The 23,491-nt window shown below is 38.2% G+C and overlaps 1 protein-coding gene across 1 annotated transcript; it reads left to right on the top strand.

The window, feature by feature from the left end:
• The first annotated feature begins 3,574 nt into the window (after positions 1–3,574).
• On the top strand, positions 3,575–17,545 carry LOC112574518 (C-type mannose receptor 2-like). Its single transcript, XM_025255645.1, has 10 exons — positions 3,575–3,736; positions 5,103–5,266; positions 5,604–5,731; positions 8,463–8,587; positions 9,217–9,374; positions 11,142–11,254; positions 13,325–13,452; positions 14,325–14,467; positions 15,045–15,175; positions 17,413–17,545. Exons 1-10 carry the CDS (start codon positions 3,679–3,681, stop codon positions 17,543–17,545), a joined length of 1,281 nt encoding a protein of 426 aa, XP_025111430.1. The 5' UTR covers positions 3,575–3,678.
• The last annotated feature ends 5,946 nt before the right edge of the window (positions 17,546–23,491 follow it).

The raw sequence follows: 23,491 nt of genomic DNA, 5'->3' as shown, positions 1-23,491 counted from the left end.
CTGCTTACGCAAAAAATTACGTACAGTATGCATTAAAAGTTCGGAGGACCCCTTTAATTTTAGTCAATGGGGTCCCATTCAAATTTGGGCGAAGAACAGGGACCCCTTAAAAATCTGAAGAAGGGGTCCCTGGGACCCCGAAGAATTTAGCCTTAGCAGAAGCCCTGAAAATAAAATGCAGGGAAAAACTCTGCTTCGTAGACACCCAGACATCAAATGACAAGACCGAAATATTGACGACTAACATTAAAAATCTTCTTCAGGCCACAGAGGGAGACTTCTTACCAATAAAGCGCATTCCTTGTGACCATCACGACACGGATACTCCCACTTCTCATAAAATAGTCAAATACTGATTTTCTGAATTTGTTAAGTATTTGACATTTAATTTTAAAAAATGAACAGAAAGAAGCTGATTTTTTCCTGAACAAGTGAACTAAAATTGCTGCATGAAAAATGATGTATTGACATAAAGCTGTTCAGATATGTATATTTCTCTCAATTGTCAAAACAATTTTTATATTCCATACCACATTGAATATTTCTATAAAGGTTACTTATATACATTCTGTACAGAAAATTCGTACTAAAAAGAACTACATCTGTATTGTACCTAATTTCTAGATGACTCACCTAAAGATCAAATATGCAAATATACTATTTGAAAGTGCACAAGTTCTGCTCTTCCTTTCAAAGGAGATAATCTAAGGGAATTTAAGAAGACAAAAAAACAAAACAAAAAAAAAACAATTTAACCAATAAACATCAGATAAAATGTTTCGTCTTATAATGCTCACCATTTATATTTCATAATGCTATAACAATAGTTAATATTATAATATAAAGCAAAGTAAATATTCATTATGTTAATCACTTAAAACTGTTTTGGCTAAAGATTTTTGCGTGACAAAGACGAATGACTGCATTGTTGTTCAATACTCTTCATTATTAAAATGTAAAAATACCAATTAAAAAAGTCTACATTTACAACAGTAAAGAAACGATTTTGAGATGATGAGTTGCTGCAAAATAAAGAGTTTTAGATGTATAGCTGTCTTTCTAAAATTTTAATTTTAGTGAAAATAATGATAGGGTATTTCGAACGTCAAACTAGCAACAGATTATCGAGTGTCAACTTGGTCGTCTGTTACAGTAGAGTCAAATGTGCTTGACTTCTGTGTGGAAGAATGAAAAACAACTATATCTAAAAGGGCAATGCAAGATAATGTTTGTACTACATAATACACATACATACGTGTTAAATAATTTCTTCCACACACACACACATTTCCAGAAACAGTAGACACAGTTGGTGACCTTAGGTCACGTCAGGAAGTACAAAATTGCGTTCAGTAAAGTTGGTCAAGGGAATGGCCCGTGGAATGAATGAGTTGCGGTGACGATTGGTTCTACAGACAGACATTGCGTACCTACAGCCAGACTACAAAAGTGAAAACTCACATGTCAACACATGGTCAGAAATAGAGAGGATATGGCATGCCCTCCTAATGATTTGCTGATGACAAAAGCTGCCAAGTCCCTCTGTGTGATTCCGGTGATCAAGGGAGACGAGACTATTCGCATACCCAAGGGAGAGGCTGAGAAAGGGGCTAGCACAAACCCTGAGTGATGAATGAAAGAAAGATGAGACTTTCACTTTTCAGACATTGAACAATTATATTTAGGCATCGGCATCTTATTTGCGGCAACTACACTCGTCAAGTGATGATCAAAGATATTCTCTGAAAAAAAGCTTGTAAATTCTTAGACGTGTCTTTAAATGTTGCTCTTGTCACTGTAATAAAAGCATTCGGCCTAGGATAACACGCCTCTAGGAGTAGACTTTATTTTTTTGCTTTTTGATGTCACCATTAATGAAACAATATTGCTACTGTACTCAAGATAGACAGCAAAAGTAAAACCCGATCCGAAAGTCATGGGAGATAACTATGACCTTCATGAGTTTTATTTTACGCAATTCCTTCCCTTTGACCACAAGTATGACTAGGACTACCCTTTGGTATGCACTAATAAATTTTACTAATACTGGTAGAAGTGGTAGATTATGAGAAAAAGTCATCTTAGTGATATATCCTACTAGTCAGAAAACTTTAGGTAATTTTGTCATGAGAAGACAAGGTACACTGTCTGAAAGTTGACCGTCGGGCGCTTGGTGATCGTTGAGCTTCTGTACTCCAACTTAAACGAGTTATGATTATTTAATGGTTTGCATTCTTAGCGTGAAACTGTGGTTAGTATATTTATAAACATTCAACACTCGAAAGTATACCCTCTTCTTTACTCTGGAGAAAGCAACATAATGAGAAGACCTTGCATCACGGCATATGTTGACAGTGAGTGATTTACTAAGTTGAAAGAGGAAGAATAAATCGTAGACATTATTTTTTATTCCAGGAAGGGAAAAGAGGTATGAGCCATAGGGACTTTGTCAGCATAAAGATTGGAGACAAATAATATAAACGATGAATCATCAATCAAGATATTGTGTAAAGTTTGCACAAATCTAGAGCTTGAGTAGGATTACTGTTTTCTCGGGGCGACCCTAAATAACGAGGTCACTCTGAAGAGCTTCATTGAAGCGCATTTTTCACTTTTCAGGATCATAGATAGAGGCGAAGTACGGGACTCTTGTTAAATCTGCTTGTATTGAACTTTATTTCAGTCTATGTAAGAAAAAGAGACCAGGGTGCATGCTGTAAGTGAGCATGCTGTAAGGCAAGCAAGATGGCAAGGATTTCCGCTGTGAAAATAGAACATTGGTCTGCCAATCGGACTGAAGCAGCCCGTTGTGGTTGGCAGGACGGAACTGCTGACGCAGCGACTGGGCCACCACTTAGGATTTTGGAGCCATCTGTAAAAACTGAGCAGAATTTAGGATAGTCAGAAATGAGTTCATGAAAGTGTTGGAGGAAGATGAGGTCACTAGTGTCCCCCTTTTTGAAAGCTTATAAACACGAGAAACACTCGTATGTTTCATTGTTTATTGTATTCTTTGTACAAAATTCCAAAACTCACTTTTCGCTTGGTTCTCGTTGCACTTTGTCTTTTTGTGTGTCCCATTTTGTTTCTTTTTTCCTTAACTGCCTTCCAGTTCTCCCTCTTGGGCTCTTTGTGGGCAACATTCTTGTGTGTACGCTCGAGCGATTGTGTGTGTGTGTGAGAAAACATCCCTATTTCGTTTTATTTGGCTTTGCGCATTAGGTAACAAAAGCAAAATGTATGGGTTTTTATCCAAACAGTTCTTAAAAGTTCTTACATAGCTAGTTAACGGCTTTTCCCAACAGGACTCCAACGCAGACGGAAATAGATAACTCTTTACTTCCGCTGACAGACTGAGACTATCAATTCCATCTTGAATCCCTAGAAAACAGGAAGCGTAGCATCGGCTGGAGTTTCAGTGCTGATTCAAGAGCTCTGCCATTTGTTGAGACACTGTGATTTCTGAGGTTGGTATTTGCCTTTTTACTTAGGAAACGGTTCTAATCTCAGACTGTTACTTTAAGATAGTTTAATTCTAAATAGAGTCTCAGATACATGGACTATGTCCACAAAACTGTCAGAATTCACACTCTAAATTATTTTATTGTATAACGGACGAAAAATGTTTTGTATTTCATGCTAAACATTTTAGTTCCTTCTTTTCAACCCTAGAAAAAGATGCTTCGGTTGGTTGTCATCGTTGCAGCTTCAGTTATCCTGTTCTTTTCTGGTGTTGGTGAGTGTAATTTTTTATTTTTATTTTTACAAGTACCAGCAGTTCTGTAATACATTGAAGTTGTGAATCTTAGGGTGAGTTCGAAACACTTTATATGATGTTACACTTCATTATCTCAGACAAAGGAGGAAGTTCATAAATAAGTATTTCTAATGTAAGAGATGGATTTAAAATAGTTTCGACTGTAAATGATGGTTACTTGTTACATGAATATACTCAACGTGCGGGAGACAGAGACTTTTTGGCACGGATGACTTTGTTGTCCATAGACAACTCCATATAATCCAACCTTTTGACTCGGCCGAGCAACTATCTTTCCTGTAGGGTGAACCACAACGATGTCAATACATCCACTTCAGCATCAATGACGATTTTTAGTAGTTTCCGCTCCACTTGTTCTGCAGTCTCACACTCATCTTGTGAAATGTCAAAAAAGCTACAACTAAAATAAATAATTTTATTAGTTGTTTTAAAGTTCTTGTTTTTGTTAGCTTGTTGACTTCAAAACCAAGTAAATTTATATTAACATGAGATACAGACCTAAAATTTGGTTAAGATTTCTTTATACTTATCTAACCATTTCTTTGAGGGATTTTTGAGAAATATTTAGTAGTTTAGTAGTTACTGAGCTTTCACTTTTACTTTTGTCGTCATTTCAGTTTCTAGTTTTCGTGAGCTTGCTTATTTCAAAAGATTATACTTTATGTTGATATGTGATATAGACCTGAAATTTGGTTGCGTTTTTCTTCATACATATATAAATATCTGTGTCATAGCCTTTATAAAAAAATATTTATTAGTTTAGCAGTTACTAAGCTTTCAACATTTCTTTTCTAGCTTTTTCAGTTTCGTGCTTTGGTTACAGATTGTTGACTTCACCAGCTTATAACTTCATACTGACACGGGATATAAACCTGAAATTTAAATGAGTTTTTCTTTATACAGTTTTAAACATTTCTTTCAGGGCTTTTTAAGAAATATTCAGTAGTTTAGTAGTTATTATGTTTTCAATCCGAATTTCTTAAAATTTAACGCACATTTTTACAAAAAAAAATCATAAAGAATAACTAAGTTGATTTTGCAAACTCCCCCCATACAAATTTTGATCTGTCTATTAGGCATTAATTTCGAAAAGAAATTTGAGTCTACTCACAACATTGACGGAGTTTTAAGCTTTTCACAATGTTTGTTTTGGTAGCCATTTCGGATCGTTTTCGTGGCTACCGAAAATTTTTTAATGAAATCACTTCCAGGCGAAAACACTTTCCTGCAAAGCCGTCATATATATATATATGTGTTAGATGGTGTGGGGGGCATACGTACTACTTACTGCTTTATAAATATGTAATTGATTGTCGAATAACAGACGCAGCTAGGGTAACAGAACCCTGTGACTACGGATGGAGTCCTTTCAACTCTGCTTGTTACCATATTTTCATGGAAAGGATGAACTGGTCAGCAGCTAGTTCAAGTTGTCAGGAAAAGGACGCTGATCTATTGTTTTTGAACCCTAGTGATAGTGTGAAAATGGTAAGTATTGTCTGGACGGCAATTTTAAAACAAACTGTTTTACTAATGTACCCAATTGGATGTACTGTGGTGTAGATAACATAAATTAATGTGTTTTCTTGGGTAGGTGTTTTAATTTTTTTAGTTTTAACATAGTTAAGGCTGGTAACAGTTAACTGCGACAGTAAAATAATATACATACAAAGTTGAATCCGTATTTTTCATTATAAATCGTACTGTGTTTTGGGTGAGACTAGAGTATTTAAATTCACATTTACCTCAAACTGCTGCCATACATAGATTTTAAGCATATTTTGTTTATTAATATCGATTATATTTTTCACTTTTTCTTTATCAGTTATACATAAATCAGCAGACAGAAAGCGTGATCAAACAGATGACCTGGTGGGTTACCTTTGAAATGAAGTCACTTGAAGGCACCTTGGTATCTATTCCTGTCAACTCTTCTTCCACGGGCCATATCTCGTAAGAAGCTAGTTTACTTAGTCTATAGGAAAACGCTGAATTTGTATTTCAAAGTATAACTCATGTACACATATTAGGAGGGTAGCCTAGGCCCTGCCTATAGAACCTGTCATTCCTGTGAAAGATGCTTTAACCTTTATCAACTTAGGCTTCCGTGACTCACGTGGGTTACAGGGTGGACGTGAATCGCACCACAGATCGGAATGTATCGCAAAGAATATCACAGTTAACGACTGATTTATTTAATTTTGAGCACTCCTTCAGTGCAGCTGCGACATATATATATATACGTGAAAGTTATTGTTCTAAAAACATACACAAAGATATCTTAAGATTTAAACTACTTTGAACACTTCCTCGGATTTCTAATAAAAGTTATGCAAAAACTTAAAAAATACTTTTAAAATTTAATATACATTAATATTTAACAGCAACTACCGTTGAGGGTAGCACATGGACACGGCAGCCATTTACGCCTGTTTCTGTTTTGTTGTTTTGGGTTGTGTGTTTGTTTTTTTTTTGGCGTTTTTTATTTTTTATTTTTTAATTTTTTTGCAATAGTGGGAAAGTCCTGTACAGGACAGTCAGTCTTTGTAGAGGGTGGCTCCCAAGTACGTCAAGCTGTTGACATCTTGGAGCTGTACTCTGTTCATGAAGATCTATTCTTTGTCGTTGCCAATAGGAATTATTTTATTCTTATCATTGCTGGTTTCCATTCCATATGTTCAAACTATCAGTCTGTTACTAAGATCTTGGAGTTCTTTTATATTACCTGCTAGCAAGTTGATGTCGTTGAAGTGTAGGCTACAAATTGGTATTTCATCGATGACAATAAAAGTGGGATGGTTGTAGAGGCTTTCACACTTGATCTTCTCCAAGATGTTTAACATCACAAGTGAGAGAGGACACCCTTGACGTACGTCTACCGTCGTGTGGAAGTAAACACCTATTCGGTCGTCAAGCAGTACTGCTCTCGTTGAGTGATTATGTAGTGCTTCAATAACTTGGATGAGGCCTTCTTCGATATGAAATGTTTGTATCGCATGCCGTTGCAGGTTCTGTCGATAGCCTTTCAAATACCATGAAGCTGCGACAGAAGTCCTGTTGTTCTATCAGGATGAGACAGATGAAGATCTAGTCAGCCATGCTCCTTCATGATCTTTTCTTCTGCTGCTAGGGGTTCCTCATCAGGGGTGCTGGTGGGGCTCAGCGTTTATTTTCATGGGTAGCTGATAAGACTTATAGTTCTGTAGTTTCAAAGTTTGACACTTTATTGTTTCCTTTTCTGTGAAGGAATATGACTAATAACTGAACTCTTTTTGATCCTGAATTTTAAAGGGGAAGTAGATAAGTTTATGGACCAATCCATTTGGTGAGTTCTAAGTGGCCGCCCTCAATTTCTTGTGAGGTTGTAACTTTTTGGTTAAGGTGAGGATGGCTCAGCGCAAGAACTCGGACTCTTGAGTCCCCAGTCCTTGATTTCGCAAAGCCCTTTTTTAACCCTCCGTTCCTGCCCATTGATGAAAAGCGTCTGTGCTGACCTTGGTGTTGCAGTCAACAATGGTTTCCTTTTTTTGGAACTGCTTTATAACTTTGTGAAGTTGGTAAAACTCCTCCACGTCTTTGTATCCATGAGTGGAATTTGGACAATGTACTTAGAAAATAAATCTGGAAATCAGCCTATGGATATGAGTAACAAGATTTGGAATACTTATGGTATAAAGCCTGCTGGATATACAGATGCTGACGGATCTTAGCCTTTATCTATGTACGAGGAAGCCAAAGCCGTGATAATCACAGTTTCCTTCATCCGTTGTTGTCTCCCAAAATAGTGCTTATCTGACATCCACCAGTCACACCGTTGTTGTCTCCCGAAATAGTGCTTATCTGACATCCACCAGTCACACCGTTGTTGTCTCCCAAAATAGTGCTTATCTGACTTCCACCAGTCACTCCGGTACCGCTCTTGTTCTTGGGTGAGCTGTTTCACTTAGCCGTACTGGAAGACGTGCAAAATTAGGTTCCTGCCCTCAGCTTAATATCTGGCTAGGGCTTCCACTTGCACATTTTCTGCTATCCCCAGCCTGGAACCTGCACAGCAGGGAACGTGATGTTGTTGATACGAGCCTCACCCAGAGTCCTCAACCTCGAACATCCAGGGTCTGCTGTCTTCATCCCGCAGTCTCTCAATATTTTAAAACTCACGCTACATATCTGCTCTCCCGTGGAGCTTTCTCAAAAAACAGTCCCCCGCATTCCCACATTCTAATTACTGCAATTTAAACTCACTCGCCACCCTGCTAGGGATAGGTCCAGGTGTGCGCCTATAAATCTTTCTAGCTCTGCCACCCCTTCTCTGAGCGAAGACATGATGTCAACTAGAAAGTCAACTCAGCGTATCACCATCCGGGCACCCAGGCACGCTTACATCTCTCCACCACCGAAAAAAAGGGAGAATCTCTGAACACATGTGGCGGGACACACGTCCCAGACACAGAGATGATGATTAGAAAAAAAATTAATAAAAACATTAGAAGTAGCAAATAAATATATGAAAAAGAAATAGTCTGCAACGATGGTACTAGCAATTTATACTTCATCTGAGCCAGGAGTAAATTACTTGATGCTCATCATAATGACTCTAAGTTTTTATTTACTTATATATCTATTTATTCTAAAAACTAATGACTACCTACCTAATGACTACCTACTCTCTCTCTCTGAAATAAAGCCTGTGGAAACCAAACTACCCCAGCAACCAAGACAATTACGACTGTGCATTAATGGATCCTGACGGTCTTCTCTATGATGCTTCATGCAGCTCTTCAAACTTCTTCATCTGTGAAAAGCATTTAGGCAAGTGTTAAAAGCTGTTACAATATAAGATATTCGCTTACAAACATCTAGATGCACATAAAGAGGTCAAAATCGTGGTGTAACAATTCGCCTTAGTAACAAATGTTCCAAGCTGTCCAAATGACTGAGACCTTCGCAACTTAAATATATCCATAAGCTTTCCTTGTCAAGGTAACGGTTCTACAAAGGCAGAACATGAGCCTCTCTATCTGGTGCTTCATACTAAAATCTTATCTATGAATTCTTCATTGGTCGAATAAATAATGTGGTCAACAATTCAACCAAACAATAAAAAGCTTTTACGAATATATTGGCTATGAATGACAAAGCTCAGTAACCAAAAATCTGTTTTCCCTTGGTCCATGAGCCCTTAGATTTTGTCCAATATTCATCTTGGGAGGAAAATCCACCACTTGTTTCGAAGTTCAGCACATGAACTGCACAGTTTGCAAGTTTGATAGCCACAAAAAAAGAAAACAATCCTCGGAGTGAATACATAAAAATGATACACAGGAACATGTATTTTTGTTCCATGATTCACAGACAGAAAATGAAATATTTTGTTAAAATGTCATTAAACACACACAATATATCTTATAATGCAACTCATCTGTGTTGAGGGCTTGTAGATAACTCAAACAAGATGAAGGAGTGTGAGAGTGGCTGGATCCCAGTAGCCTCCTCTTGCTACAAGCTGTCGACAGTCCAAAGAAATTGGTTTGGTGCCCTGAGGATTTGCAGTGCATATGACGCTGACCTCATGTCTGTGAACTCTGTACAGGAACTGGTATGTAGTCTTTATTTACACTTTGTATAGTGAGACTCATAATCCATCTCATGGTGTTATTTTTTGCAATTAGCGATTTTGCATTCTATACAGTTTATGTGTGTATAAGAGAGAACGAAAGAACAAATATTTCATTGCAGAAGCCATCAATCCCTATCAAGAGGGTGACATCCTAATGACTAATTGTACATTTCTAATGCATTAAACAAAGGTACGTTACAACGTGATGATTATATAAAATACATGTATTCAATTACGACTGTATACATATTTGGAACCTGGGTGTAGTATAAAATTGTCTATCAAAGCCCTAAAATCACAAACTTGTATTACAGTCGAAATCGAAAAAATCCAGTGAAATCGACCCTTGTGTGCTTCCGCCCAGTAACCACGATATCTTCCCGAGGGTTCCCAGTCACTTAATCCCCAGACACTTCATCCCCGACACTTCATCCCCTAGACTTTTAATCCCCAGACACTTCATCCCCAGACACTTAATCCCTAAACCAAATCCTTAACTATAAAAATTATGAAGTCAGCGAAAAATTTAATTGAAATTCAAATTCAAATCATGCTTTTAACTTCAACGTCATTTGAACATCTACAACATTAGTTAAAGTTCATATAAGCTAGTAAATTTAATGTTCTTCAACAATATGATATGAAAATTGTTCTTGAGTGTTGGGGATGAAGTGTCGGGGATGAAGTGTCTGGGGATGAAGTGTCTGGGGATTAAAAGTCTAGGGGAGGAAGTGTCGGGGATTAAGTGTCTGGGGATTAAGTGACTGGACACCCTTCCCGAGATGGTTTAGCAGAGTAGTCTCCTTGTGACATAGCAGTCTCTACTGAGCCCTACTCCACTGATGAGTGCTCAATGGTTGCATGATGAATATAGTTACAAACCAGACCCAGTCTCTTAAAAAGTCCGTTGGGGACTTCAGGGAAAATAGTGGCTTTAAGTTACTCAAATGAACAAGTTAATTAAGAGTTTAATCAGAGCTGTTCTTTGTGAAAGTAGAACAATTTTAGTAGTCATAGTTAATAAACACACAGTAATATCTTTGTTTACCTCATTGAATCTTTAGCAGACAAACAAACAGATCTTTTCTACTGCAGTTATTTGGTTTAGCCCCAAAATTTCTAAAGCATACAGTAACATGGATACAATTACTTCATTGAAAAGTTTGAAAAACACTCTTGCCTTATTACATTTTAGCTTGTCCATTGTATTTAACATTTCAGTTGTCCTTTTTTCCTTTGATTACCATATCATTCAATGCGTAATTAATACTTTATTTTGTGGAGAATCCAAGTCCTAGATATCTATCTGAATTTAACACTTCAAAAACATACACACAGGTCTAATAACAGTCTACCGAAGGCTTTCAGCTCTTAATCCTCAGATTGTCTATCATGGCACAGCATCTCATTTCCCAGGTTCTTTCTATTGGATGTTTCACTCACATAATCCATTTCTCCGACCTTATCACATGCCTGTATATTGCCCCCCCCCCCCAACTTCAGTTGCGCACACGTGGTTCCGAAAGGTCTAGACCTTGTTGTTGATGGTGTTTGCCACTCTCCAGGTTTCAGAACCATACAGTAGGACAGCTTTCACATTGTTGTTGAAGATGTGGATCCCCTTTAGTATACGCAAATTACATGTGTAATATGACTGGTAGCTGTGTTATATTTATTTTTATTTTTTAATTATTTCACGTTTCCATGTCTTGAAATATATCACATAGGCATACACTTTATCTAAAGCTGCAGATAAAAAAGGAGATAGGACTTGAAAGGACAGCATCACGTTGGTGGGTAGGCTTACAGAAGATGCCGTGGCAGTGGCTCAAAGAACCCTCGCCATACAAGATGTTCATGTGAGTCGCTTGATAAATTTCTTATTTGAAAGAAGCTTTGAGTTAGAATCTTGTAATAAAATAAGGAGATTAGCAATAGTGGACTCTCTTTAAAACATTCCTCACAGTATTTGTTTCCCGAACTGGAAAATAAAAATAGTTATTTGCTTCGATCTGTAGGTGTATTACATGCTTTTCATTACATATATGAAAAAGTGTATTACAATCATTGTACTAATAATTTTCTTATTGATGTTACAACCATCTCATCTATACAATATTTTGTCACCAGGGCTTCTGCTTACGCAAAAAATTGCGTACAGTACGCATTAAAAGTTCGGAGGACCCCTTCAATTTTCGTCAATGGGGTCCCCTTCAAATTTGGGCGAAGAACAGGGACCCCTTAAAAATCTGAAGAAGGGGTCCCTGGGACCCCAAAGAATTTAGCCTTAGCAGAAGCCCTGTGTCACTCATTTCAACCAATTAGCTTAAAAATAACTTCTTAATCTTATTGTTTATCCTATGCAATATAGTCTAATGTAATTCACATGCAATATCATCCCTCAAAATAAAGTTTTCCTAAATTACCATGACTTCATGGCGATGTCTCTTGCAGTCCTGTGTAAACAGTTTTCATAAAGTAGTCTTATGTTCAATTGACCGTTCGTTCTATTTTTTTAAGAACGTCCGATCTAGATGTGCCTTTTCAAAAAAGAGCTATCAGTCTGTCGATTCTTACAGTGTCTGGACCAAATGAGTTTTCCGAGTTGAATCAAATTAAGCCACAGTCAATATCTTTCCATTTTTCCTTGAAGTTTTATCTTTGCAACCATAAATCCTTGGGAACCCCAAAAACTTTGGTTTCTAAGAAGATGCCTAGACAGTCGATGAAGGAACACCAATCGGCAGTTTGTCAGAAATACAACAGTATCTGATCGTCTTCACCCTCCGACTTTCACTCTCGACTAATGAAAACTAACTTGGCACATTTTTTGTAGTTGTTCATCTTTCAGTGATGCAAGAATTTCACTTCTAACACAGATCTTCCCCCCCCTCCTTGTGCTTGATAATCATTGTAACGATTCGCGTTTCAAAGCGAATGTTGTTTCTTGTTTCTAGTTGTTTGTTGTCTCAGGCCATAGGTCAGAGCTGTGATACCAGGGGAGAGCAGTCGAGCGAATGCCGACGCAATCTCCACGTGAATTATTTGACATCATTCAATGGGTTAAGAAACGTTAGCGAGGCGTCACTATGGCGACTACAGTCCATCCAGGAAGGCATCCATGCCGACAACACGGTACAAAGATTATGATTGGTCGGCATGGACCCCACGACGGGTCACTAAGCGATCATCCGAGTTATCGAGTGGCCAAAAACCGGAGTAAGGGGAAAATAAGATAGTTTGTATAACGTCTCCCAGGAAAGTCAGAGCTGAGCTGCTTGAGGAGTAAGACCGAAGTATATCAGGACATTGTTAACGGAGGCCAACGTTCATCCCCATAAGGTTGAGCTGAGTCAACGCATTGTATGCTGGAGGAGTGTAGTGTCTATATTGATGCGAGAAGGTATACAGCGGGAGATCTGTGTTGTGGACAGACTCACGAAGTTTTAGCATCACATTGCAACGAATGCTAACGCTTATATACCGAAAGGTGGACCTGAACACCTTCCTACCGAGTAGTATAGAGACTACATCAGCACCACACGGGATACAGCGGGTTTCTGTGTGGAAGGACAGACTTTGGACGCATTGGCATCTCGTGCTTAACAGTCACTGACACTTCTCATACCGAAAGGTAGAGTTGAACAGAAGGCCTGAAGGATAGGACTTGTGACCTAAAGCAGTGCCACTGGATATCTGCGTGTGTGTGTGTGTGTGGATATCGAATTGCAAATATCTCTACAACACGAATCGGGCTACCGGATTGGCTTTCGAATCAGCTAAGTTCAAATTCTCAAAAATATATGGAATGGGTTCTACGTAAAATATCAATTGCTTTTATTGTCAATTTCATGTTAATTGCAAAATATTATTTTTTATTGTTTTATTGCAAATTCTACCAACTGCCACCAATTCTTCGCGGGCTATAGACCATGGGAAATAGGTGAGCCAAACGACGTCAAAGGCAATGGGAACTGCGTGGAACTAACCCTTGGAGGACTCTTGAATGATGCGTCCTGCGACACTTCTGTTCGATATATCTGTGAAAAATCTATGAGTATGAACATATTTTCTTTTTTAACACATGTTTACTTGTTTGTTTTCAAATTATATGAATGCTTTTTCCCCAATGATTTTTTTATTTCATAGTACTCAAAACACGTACAAGAGACAAATATACATAAAAATGCAATACTAAACATTAGAGGATGAGAAAAAACACATACACAGGAACATAGTGAAAAATAAGCCATCCAACGCTGTGTGTGCATGTCACAACCGTGTGACATACGGTGTTCACGCGCATTCGAACAACACACAAGACAACGATCTGTCCATGGGCTTCTCGTCTTACTTTACTCAAAATAGCCCGCTGGTACTTATGCCCACTCTAGGTGGGTAGCTGTCAACAGGTCGTACACAAATGGTAAACAAAATAAAGAGTACCGCGAAGAGTACAGATACACAAGCTTTTCTCTACTGCCTCAATAATACATGAAACACATCTCTCCCTCTCACTCGTCAAAACCATCTATAGTACATTTCTAACTGGTCAGTCCTGTACCGAGAATCGGAGTACCAATCTGGAACTCGGTCCAGAGTACAAAAGGTCTCCCTGATAAGAAAATATGAAAACACGGTTACTGTTCGCCAGTATCACTTCAACAAGCATCAAAAGGTCCGACGTGTTTTAGCATTATATTCATCATTATACGTTTTACTACAGACGTACATGTCTTTCTTCTCACACATGCCCACGCACACGGACACACGATGTACTAAGGTAGTACTAATGGACATTTAAACATGAGCTCATATGTCTTCTTGCCTTTTAGTATCTGCATGTTAGTGAGTAAGATTTACGGTGATGATGAATGTATCGTAAAATATATACCTGGGACATTGCTCTTTTTCATCGTGTTTTGACAGATAAAGAGAACTGCAGTACTGAGTCGGCTGGCATGTCCTCTTGCTACACCGTTTCCACAAAGAAAACGAATTATCGTGAAGCTAAAGCAAACTGCCTCGCAGATGGCGCCAACTTGCTGTCCATTGGCTCAGCTAAAGAACTGGTAAGTAGTCTTTACAGACATTCATTTACGACCGTCTTTGGAATAATTCCTTTTTCACCGCGCTGCTTGTGGTAAATGGCAGACCGTGCATTTTGAACAAGAAGGGACGAAAAATATATTCTGATATATTTCAGATTTCGGTAAGTAAACATGTGTATTTGTGGTAAGTTTGTATACTTACCTATGACGCCCTTTTGTAATGTCGTTTTCTTGTGTGGGATTTTTGATGCCCTGAATCTTTCAAACTTTTAAAATATTTCTGTTAAATCGCCGGTGACAGAACTCGTTAATATTTCAGCCATAAATGTAAGCTGCTTGGTCGAGGCACTTTTACTGGAAGCAATTTTAGGTATATAGGTAAATCATACCTAAAACAAATATTAAGCGAAAGCAGAGAATACGAAGACCAACAATCTTTAGTTGGAATTAGGCAATAAACATAAAGCTTCACAATCGTATGATACTGTAAAGTAGTAGTGGTAATATAGAAAAAGAACTCAGTCTTCTTCACAATCCTTCTCTTGTGACTTTTTTTTTTTTTTAACATTGTTTTACCTGTCAATTATTTTACATGAAGCTGCAAGTACGGAAGGAGATGAAACGAAGAGAACGTGAATCACACTGGTGGGTAGGACTTCGGAAGAACATGTCATCAAACAACACGTGGAAATGGCTTGAAGAGCCCCCATCTTTGACACCACTAGTAATGTGAGTCCTTTCACCAGGATCACAACTGGAATCAAATAAAGTCGCTGGCACAGAGTGATATCAGCCTGTAAAGTTACACGCATATGTTTAGGTGTTTATACTTTGGATCAACGGACAAGCCAACAAATACAACTTTCCGAGGTTAAGGAGGTGTCAGAGTGGGGTCATTTGTAAGGGTAGCGTGGTGCTGAGGGATGCAGGGCCACGATTGGGAAAAACTGCTCTGGTGACCCCTGGTATCGGTACTGTTACTGTCCGCACGGGTCAGTCCTTCTTGTCTTAGAAAAGGACTCCACCAGGCGTTAAGTCTGCGGAAGACAGCAGGTGCAACAAAAGATATGAAGGTATTTCGGCAATTATTCAGTGCATGCGCAGAACGCGTTAGTAGGAGGTCAGGCGGATGCGGGGTGCCTCTGTCACGGACCGTCCGCAGACACGCGCATTCTTTCCACAAACCAAAATAATCTGATCGCTTGAGGGTGGGCGTACCTCCTTAGAGGCACCAATAATTATTGAATTCAAACACAATTTTAAATGAAAAATGACAAAGTATCAACAAAGTATCACTCCTTTCGCCACACAAGATATATTACCAATATATTACATCATTCATCCAACGTACTATTAGAGTTAACAATAAAGTTGATTCCCATAAATACTGTCACTGATGAAGTATTCCGCTGTCTCCGGAGCTGTCCTTTCTTGATGATTACCAATGTTAATATCCACTGTATTATAGTATAAAATGTTCGTTCTTGACGAAACCCAAACCTTTTTATATTAAAGTCTTTGCAACCCTCCCAAGTCCTCTATTCTAATGAGTAACACTAATCTTATTTCCTTTAGGTCGATTTATCATTTTTAAAAAAAGTGTTTGTTTTACGATACCGACAGTTTACAGGCAGAACGTCACGGACTTGCACATGCGGTTGCCTCCTGGGTGTTTAGCAGGATGAGGATAGGTGAGCTGAAGGTCGAGAGAAAACCTTCTCTCCACCGGCGGTTTAAACTCAGGCTGTTTGGAACTGTCCTTTCCGGGCGACGGACGGTGGTCGGTGCACCAGTTTTGCACCAAGATTTCTGCTCTGGATCCGTCGTTTACTCGCTGACACCAGTGTGTGGTTTCTTGGCCCCACCAAGAAACTGTACTGCGGGATGCCCAAGCCACAGAGCTCCCCACGGCGCGGACACGGACTACAGCAAATCACGATCTGTGAAGTACATCCACCTGTAGTATAAACGCAGTATTACTTCCCCGGTAACACTTTTTCCGCGGTTGCAGCAGTAGCGAGAAAGTCCAGAGAAAAAACACCAATTCCATCTTCTGCTTCGCCGTCTGCTTTCTGCCACCGTTTTTTCTCTAACGTTATTTTCCTCTATCTTTTTCGTCACCTTATTTTGACATCACAATTTACGTCATTTGCTCAAGGGCAAACAACTTCCAGCCCAGTACCCCAGACCAGATCAACCACGGTTGTCGACCTTCCCGCCTAACCCCCTCTACTAAGTATTTATCCGTTACAGCCTCTTACCCATTAAGTTGCTTTTTACAGAGACATTTGAAGGTAAAGAGATGGGTGAAATAGATCACTGTTGTGTTATATCCTTATTACCTCATTAGTACTTTAAAAGAGGAGAAAAATTCGCATTATAGTCGTTCCAGATGGTAAAATGCCCAAAGACCCGAAAGCCGAAAATTAATTGTGGTTTTGCTGTAAGCGATCCGAAGAGAGAATTTCGTGCTGACAGCAAACTCAACAGAAGGCAGTCGACATTTCGTATTATCATTTTTACATAAATCACCCGTGTTTAATGAGATCCACCTAATATTACATCTTGGGTATAAAAGTGAGAACACATAATAGTCACATCGACGGGCAAAGCAACTGCTCACAGTGTTAGTTCGTTTGTTTATTATTGTTTGTTAATGCGCGATTAGTGCAGCAAAATTTCCCTACTCGACCCAGCTGGCGGGAATGGGTACTTAACTCCAGAAAGGGTTGGGGAAGGTAAGTCAGTGAGGGAGAGGAGCTGAACACCGCCCTCATACATAGCTGGTACCGAAAAGGGAAGTCACCAACACCTCCCCCCCCCCCAAACGACCCGTAAAGGTTAGGGGTGACCTTAACCTTTTTTTACACACATAAGCACGCACGCACACATGCACACACACTCTCACACACTCTGTTGTTGAATTGACTACTAATGACTAATTGTTACATTGTTTTAAACTGAAGATTGTGGGATGTGAATCAACCAGACAACACTCGCAATATGGAGAATTGCGCTGAGATGCTTACTAGCGGATTCATGAACGACGTGGACTGTTTCAACAATCGACCATACATCTGTGAAAAAACATATCAGTAAGTTAATATTTGCTGGACACTCCAAGAAAAAAGAGGAAAGAAATTCTTAAAAGAATTTTATGCGACAAAAACTGTTGAGCTAAAGATGAAAACAGCTATCAAATTATGAAGGTGACTACCCGAAACGAATAAAAAAAATCCTTTATGCTAGTCTTTGACATATAGTTTAAACTTTCGCTGGTGTTTTGAATATGTTGGACATTATCCATTATTAGGATTGAATTATTCACTAAAGCTTAGAATTTACTTTTTTTTTAAATTGGTTCCAAGCTGTAGAATCTACTTGCCGCTTATGTACATCGCCTCCCAATCCTGATCACACACACACACCACGAAATGATATCCCCGGAATACTGGCAGACGATTTTTTCCAGTCAACTACTTAAACGAGCCATGAGACTACAAAGCTTCCGGTTTAGTCACATTCTTTGTTACGGCTCGCCGAGACTAACAGTAGAGAACTTCGCAAGATGCTAAACGTTGGTCTTGGCAGACAGACAGCAGTCCACCTGTGCACATCCATGCACACACACACTGCATGTGATATATAGATGGATAGTAGTCGTACAAGGCAAGGTCATGAGAGATGTATTACATAATCTAGTGGTTCCTTGGATTTGGTTTTTCAGACCACACCAGAGATTCAAAAAACTGTGAAACTGGCTGGATCCTTATTTCTTCCTGCTACAAGCTGTCTGTAGAGGACATGGTGTGGTCGGATGCTGAAGCGAGCTGCAATGCAGATGGCGCTGACATGCTTTCTATAAACTCTATAGATGAACTGGTATGTTCTCTCTATAGACACTGCTTTAAGAGCAAATTTCGAGAATTATGATTGGAGTTGTTTTTTCCCATTATTTATTTAACTGTGTGGTATGCACTTTTCAACGGGGAAGAAAAACTGTCTTTAATTTTATTTATTGAAGCCAGTGTTTTGTCAAATTCGTACTTTACCACTATTTAAGTACTTTTATTGCACACACACATATATATATATATTGTTACCGTTATATCTATTGTTATCTTTGATACCTTGGTTTGGTTTATCTAAAGCTGCATATAAAGAAAGAAATGGAACGTTTCCCCCTTATATCAAGATGGTGGTAGGATTACAAAAGGTCCAACCATCCGGGCAAATGTCAGTGGACTGAAACATCGTTCATATACACCTCTAGTCACGTGAGTTTTTTTCTCCAGAGGAGAATCTGAAAGATCTCGCTTATTACATGTGACAAAGTCGTTTAAATTTATATTTGCTTCGGATTTTTTAATTAACACGTATTCCCCTTGTGAACTACTTTTTACAGCTAGTTACTACTAGCACAGTCGTGTACACGATGTTTTAGACACGGTGCTTGTCTAGTCTATCGTTTCTCTAAATCTGTTTATCACCGCTGACCAATTCTCTTTGAACTAAAGAATGTGGGACACAGACGAGCCAGGGACGAAGACAACAATGATTGCGCGTGATGGTCTGACGGCCTCATGCGTGCTGCGTCCTGTCAGCGGTCTCGCCGATACATTGCAAAAACAATTAAGTAAGTAGAAACGTTTGAAGAGGGCTTGTTGCTATAAGTTTTTAAAATGAATTTAAATAGCAAAAAAAAAAGCAGGAGTGAAGAATGTAAATTTAACCTGTGACTATCCCATTTTTCAAAGCATCTACGAAAGAAACACATTGGAGAGTTGAATGGTTAAAAATATTTAAGCACACTAGTGATAGGAGATTCCATATTCTAGCAACTGTAGAAAATGCGCTGCAAGCAGCGGACGTTGCCTAATGACAAAGCAGGTAATCAACACAATGGCCGGCTCATGATTCAAACACGGGTCACTTACCTGTATGAATCTGAGGCGCGAAAAACAGTGCTTTTTGAATTAAGAGTAATTATTTATATGAAAAATAGTTTCAATTTATACTTGTTGTCGTTTTACCTACACATAACTATTTAATGACTTGTGCAAACCAATCCACATTTTAATCCTCTGCCCTTTCAAGTGTGATAATCTGATTCTTCTTTATATTCCTGTTTATGATTTGTGTTGCGTGCTGCCATGTGTGTCCTATTAGCAGGCGAATTTCGGGGGAACAGGGGTAGATGTCTCTGCTGTTACTGTAATTCTTACTTCGTAAAAGCTGATATTAGATAGTTTCTATAATTTTTATAAAATTTCACTCTTCTACGACAGTTTACCTCCAAACGATTTAGGAGTGCCATAAAAATGAAGAATGCCGAAACTATGTCCATTTTGACAAGTATTGACTTAATGCTTTTATGGAACCTGTGTGTTTTCAGTATTCTCTGCGCTAGAGTATTTGTTCAAAATGTTTTCTTGACAAATTTTCAAACATTTAAATTTATACACATTAAACGAGCAGAAATACGATTAAATATTTTGTTATATATATAGTAGAATTTGCACATTTATGACATGGCAGTGTCTCTATATTATAGGGATGATGGCTGTACCACAATAAACAAAATTACCTTTTGTTTCTTGTGGGTGCGTAGACAATGCAAACAGCAGACTGTGGCTGGGTGGATCCTCATCATCATCGTTCCTGCTATAAGCTTCTCCACTGATGGCAGTTACATGGATGGATTACAAGCAAGCTGACATTACGTGGAAGTAACCTGTTTACTGTGAGCTCTTTATGGAGTTGGTAATGAGAACATATTGACCACCTATTGATGATTATTAAGAAATTTTCATATCCTAAGAAAATATCATTGATGGTGACCAAGTATAGCAAAGTTGTGACGAGGAAACAAAAATCCATGGTTATGTGGGATGAAAAGCAAAATTATTCGTTCATCTGGAGCAGCATGTTTATCAATATCTAAACTTGGACAAAGTACAATTCAGTTGAATGAGTTAAATAATGTCATGATGCTTAGTTCACAGCGATTCTGTTAGCACTCATTGTTAAGGTTTAACTTTTTCTCCAGAGACCGACTTTATACGAGTGCATCTTTTATGCCTAAAGATGAAGTGGAAGCATCGTTACAGATACAAATCAGATAGAGTTCAGAGTGGCGTCCCTTCGCCTAACAGTTTGAGAGAGGCGGCTCTCCGTAATTTTTTTATTAGCTTATGTGTTCTTTGGTGCCCATTGTGTAGGCCAATGTGTTTTTTGTTTTGTTTTTTTTTCTTGTTTTTTTTGCGTCGTTGCTGTGACGACTGTCTGACTTTGTTTTCTTCTGCGACTTTCGGATTTTCTGTCGCATTTCCAACCTGTACATTTGAACTCGGAGCCGTTATTATCTATTTGTTTAACGTTCGCTTGAATCAGTGTTGTAGCGAAATTAGATAACTCGCAAACCTTTCACTGATATCAATTAAAGGAGTGAAATTAAGAGAATTTTTATGAACTAGAGCAGTAAACTTCATTTAATTGATCTTTTGCTCCTTGCTTTTCCCGTAGTTTTGGTTTATTTTATTTTCTTCATGAAACAGTACTATTTTGAGTATGAAAAAAGTAAAAAGATTTGAGTAGAATTTTGTTATAGAAGGTCTCACCAACTTTCATCCACTGGTTTATGCTCCGTGAAGCGCACTATATATAAGAGAGAGAGAGCAGAGTTTTGTCTGCAGATCTGCATAGGTGTGTGTCATGAAACACAACATTTATAAAGATAAAGATTAAATATGATGAGAAATTCGTTTTTTAAAACTATATAGTGATGAATTCTGTTGACGTTTATATCGTTCAACAAAGTTACATGCTATTTGCTTTATAATTCATGCATAATTATAAAAATAACAATTACATATATATTTAGATGTATTGGACTCATGTATAACTGCAAAATTATTATAATTGCAGTATACGAACGGTTTCTCTGTGTACATTTTTAAAACACCCTCGGTATATTACAATCAACAGCACTAATGATATAGACATATTGTTCGTGACACATGTCTTTTGCTGGCAGCAAACATTGATTCGTATTCACATTCTTAGAATCTGTTTTACTCGTTGAATCAGTTAGGCCAGATAAGCAAAAAAATCAGCTAGAAAGACACCCTATCAGCATCGTGGGTAGTCTACATAAATTATCATCAGAGACAGGGATGGCTGATGAGGCGTCTTTCTTTTCACCAACGGCGCTCAGTCAGTTCTCTATTATGCATTTCAAGAGCTTCAGTCGATATTCTTATCTTTACTGTATGCACGTTGGAGCGGAGAAAAGATATCCCACAAATTAGCCAAGTTGGTGTGAGGGAGAAAATAGTAAGCTTAATATGTACAATATTGTAGATAGCTGTAAAACATAACGTTTAAGTTGTCTCGGCTTCACCAGTGCTGCCTTATTTCCGTTCAACCTCTGCGAATCATAATACACACCAGTCCTCGAGTCGAATCGACCCTACTATAACCACTGTCCCTCACTCGTCCCAATCACCAGATGTCAGTGCCTCATTCCCATGGTGGAAACGGATAGCCAATGCGGCTAGACGATACGTGTTGAAGCTCAAATACAGCCTTTCCCGCCCTATAGAAGGACTAGGACTATATGTAATCTGTTTCTGTGAAAAAACGACAATAATTATGAGCTTGACTCTTTTCTTGTGTGCAGAGTTTAGCGCTTCGTCTTAATAATGGAATTGTTTAACCAATATTTTAGGAAAACTACCTATATGTGAGCGTAATCCATGATTAAAATCATCGTACTAGACTTTGAAGCTATACATCCACTAAATAAATTTGCACAAACATTTCAACGAAACAGTAATAAAAACATTAAACAGAATGAATCACAGCTCGAGCCAGTGGTTAAAGCACTGTCTCACATAGTAGAATCATATGTCAGTTTTCTTCATGCCATTGATAAATGTGTGCTTTGTACACCGATGTTTATTATATCAGTGCTATGTGATCAGTAAAATATATCTGTCTATTTGTCAAAAACTGAAGAGAGACATAAACTTAATTACCTCAATTGAAGCATTCAATACACGGGATCTGCTTAGAAAAAAATGGAAGACTCCATGCGTCATAATATAGCTCTTTTTTCGCCCAGAAAGACAGGCATAAAAGTGTCATAAAACAAGAAAAAAACAAGAAATTGAGATATGTTTTAAAAATTGCCACAAAAGTCTGTGCTTATTTGGCAGACAATGAAGAAGAACGAGCTCGACAAGGTGTTGATCAGAACTGTGTGGATGGACTTCTGACGTTGCTAAATGGTTGCATTTGTAATCTTTCACAAGCGTGATTATGCGTGCAGAAATTTAATATTGTAAGTACATTGAATATTTTAATCACACTTTAGATTTTGACTTCGTAAGGTTATACTCAGTGCCTATAGTTAATGAATTTGAATTCTGCTTGAAGAAGTGAATACGCACGGAGGTAAGGAGGATTAGTAGATGAAGAGTTTACACTGATGCAGTACTCTAGAGATTGGAAGAAGTTCTACACGTTGTGTCCATTAGGATCCATGAGTTACTCACTAAGCAATCTTTGCTCTTTTTACTTATCCAAATTATACCATTATTAGAAGACAGACTGCCTCGATAAAAACTGCGTATTTCTCGTCACTCAAAATTGCACAAATCCAATTCCAATTGATGATGCAATCATGAGGCCAAGAATGCGAACGCAAGGGAGGTAACTTTCGTCTGTGAACACTTTCCAACTGGTACGTAGCGTGACAAACACCACAAACTATACGTACAGACACATTACAAAAGAATATTCTGTTCGTGTTTTTGACTTTGTTAATCCAATTCTTTATACTTACAATTTTGTTACTATAATCGATAAAGTATTACTCAAGTCCAATGAGCATAATGCGGATGGTTATATCTTATCCCTCTTACATAGAGAGTAGCGGGTACAGGATATTAACTCTCAAGAAACTTCTGTGTTTAGTTTGTTTTTAATGTGTAAAATTGTCCAAAATGAAAAACTGATTCAACCTATTATGCAAGTTTGTTC

Source organism: Pomacea canaliculata, linkage group LG10, assembly GCF_003073045.1.
Source record: "Pomacea canaliculata isolate SZHN2017 linkage group LG10, ASM307304v1, whole genome shotgun sequence".
NCBI classification, from domain to species: Eukaryota; Metazoa; Mollusca; class Gastropoda; order Architaenioglossa; family Ampullariidae; genus Pomacea; species Pomacea canaliculata.
Note: the sequence above shows the minus strand (reverse complement) of the source record. Positions and strands in the feature narration are given on the sequence as shown.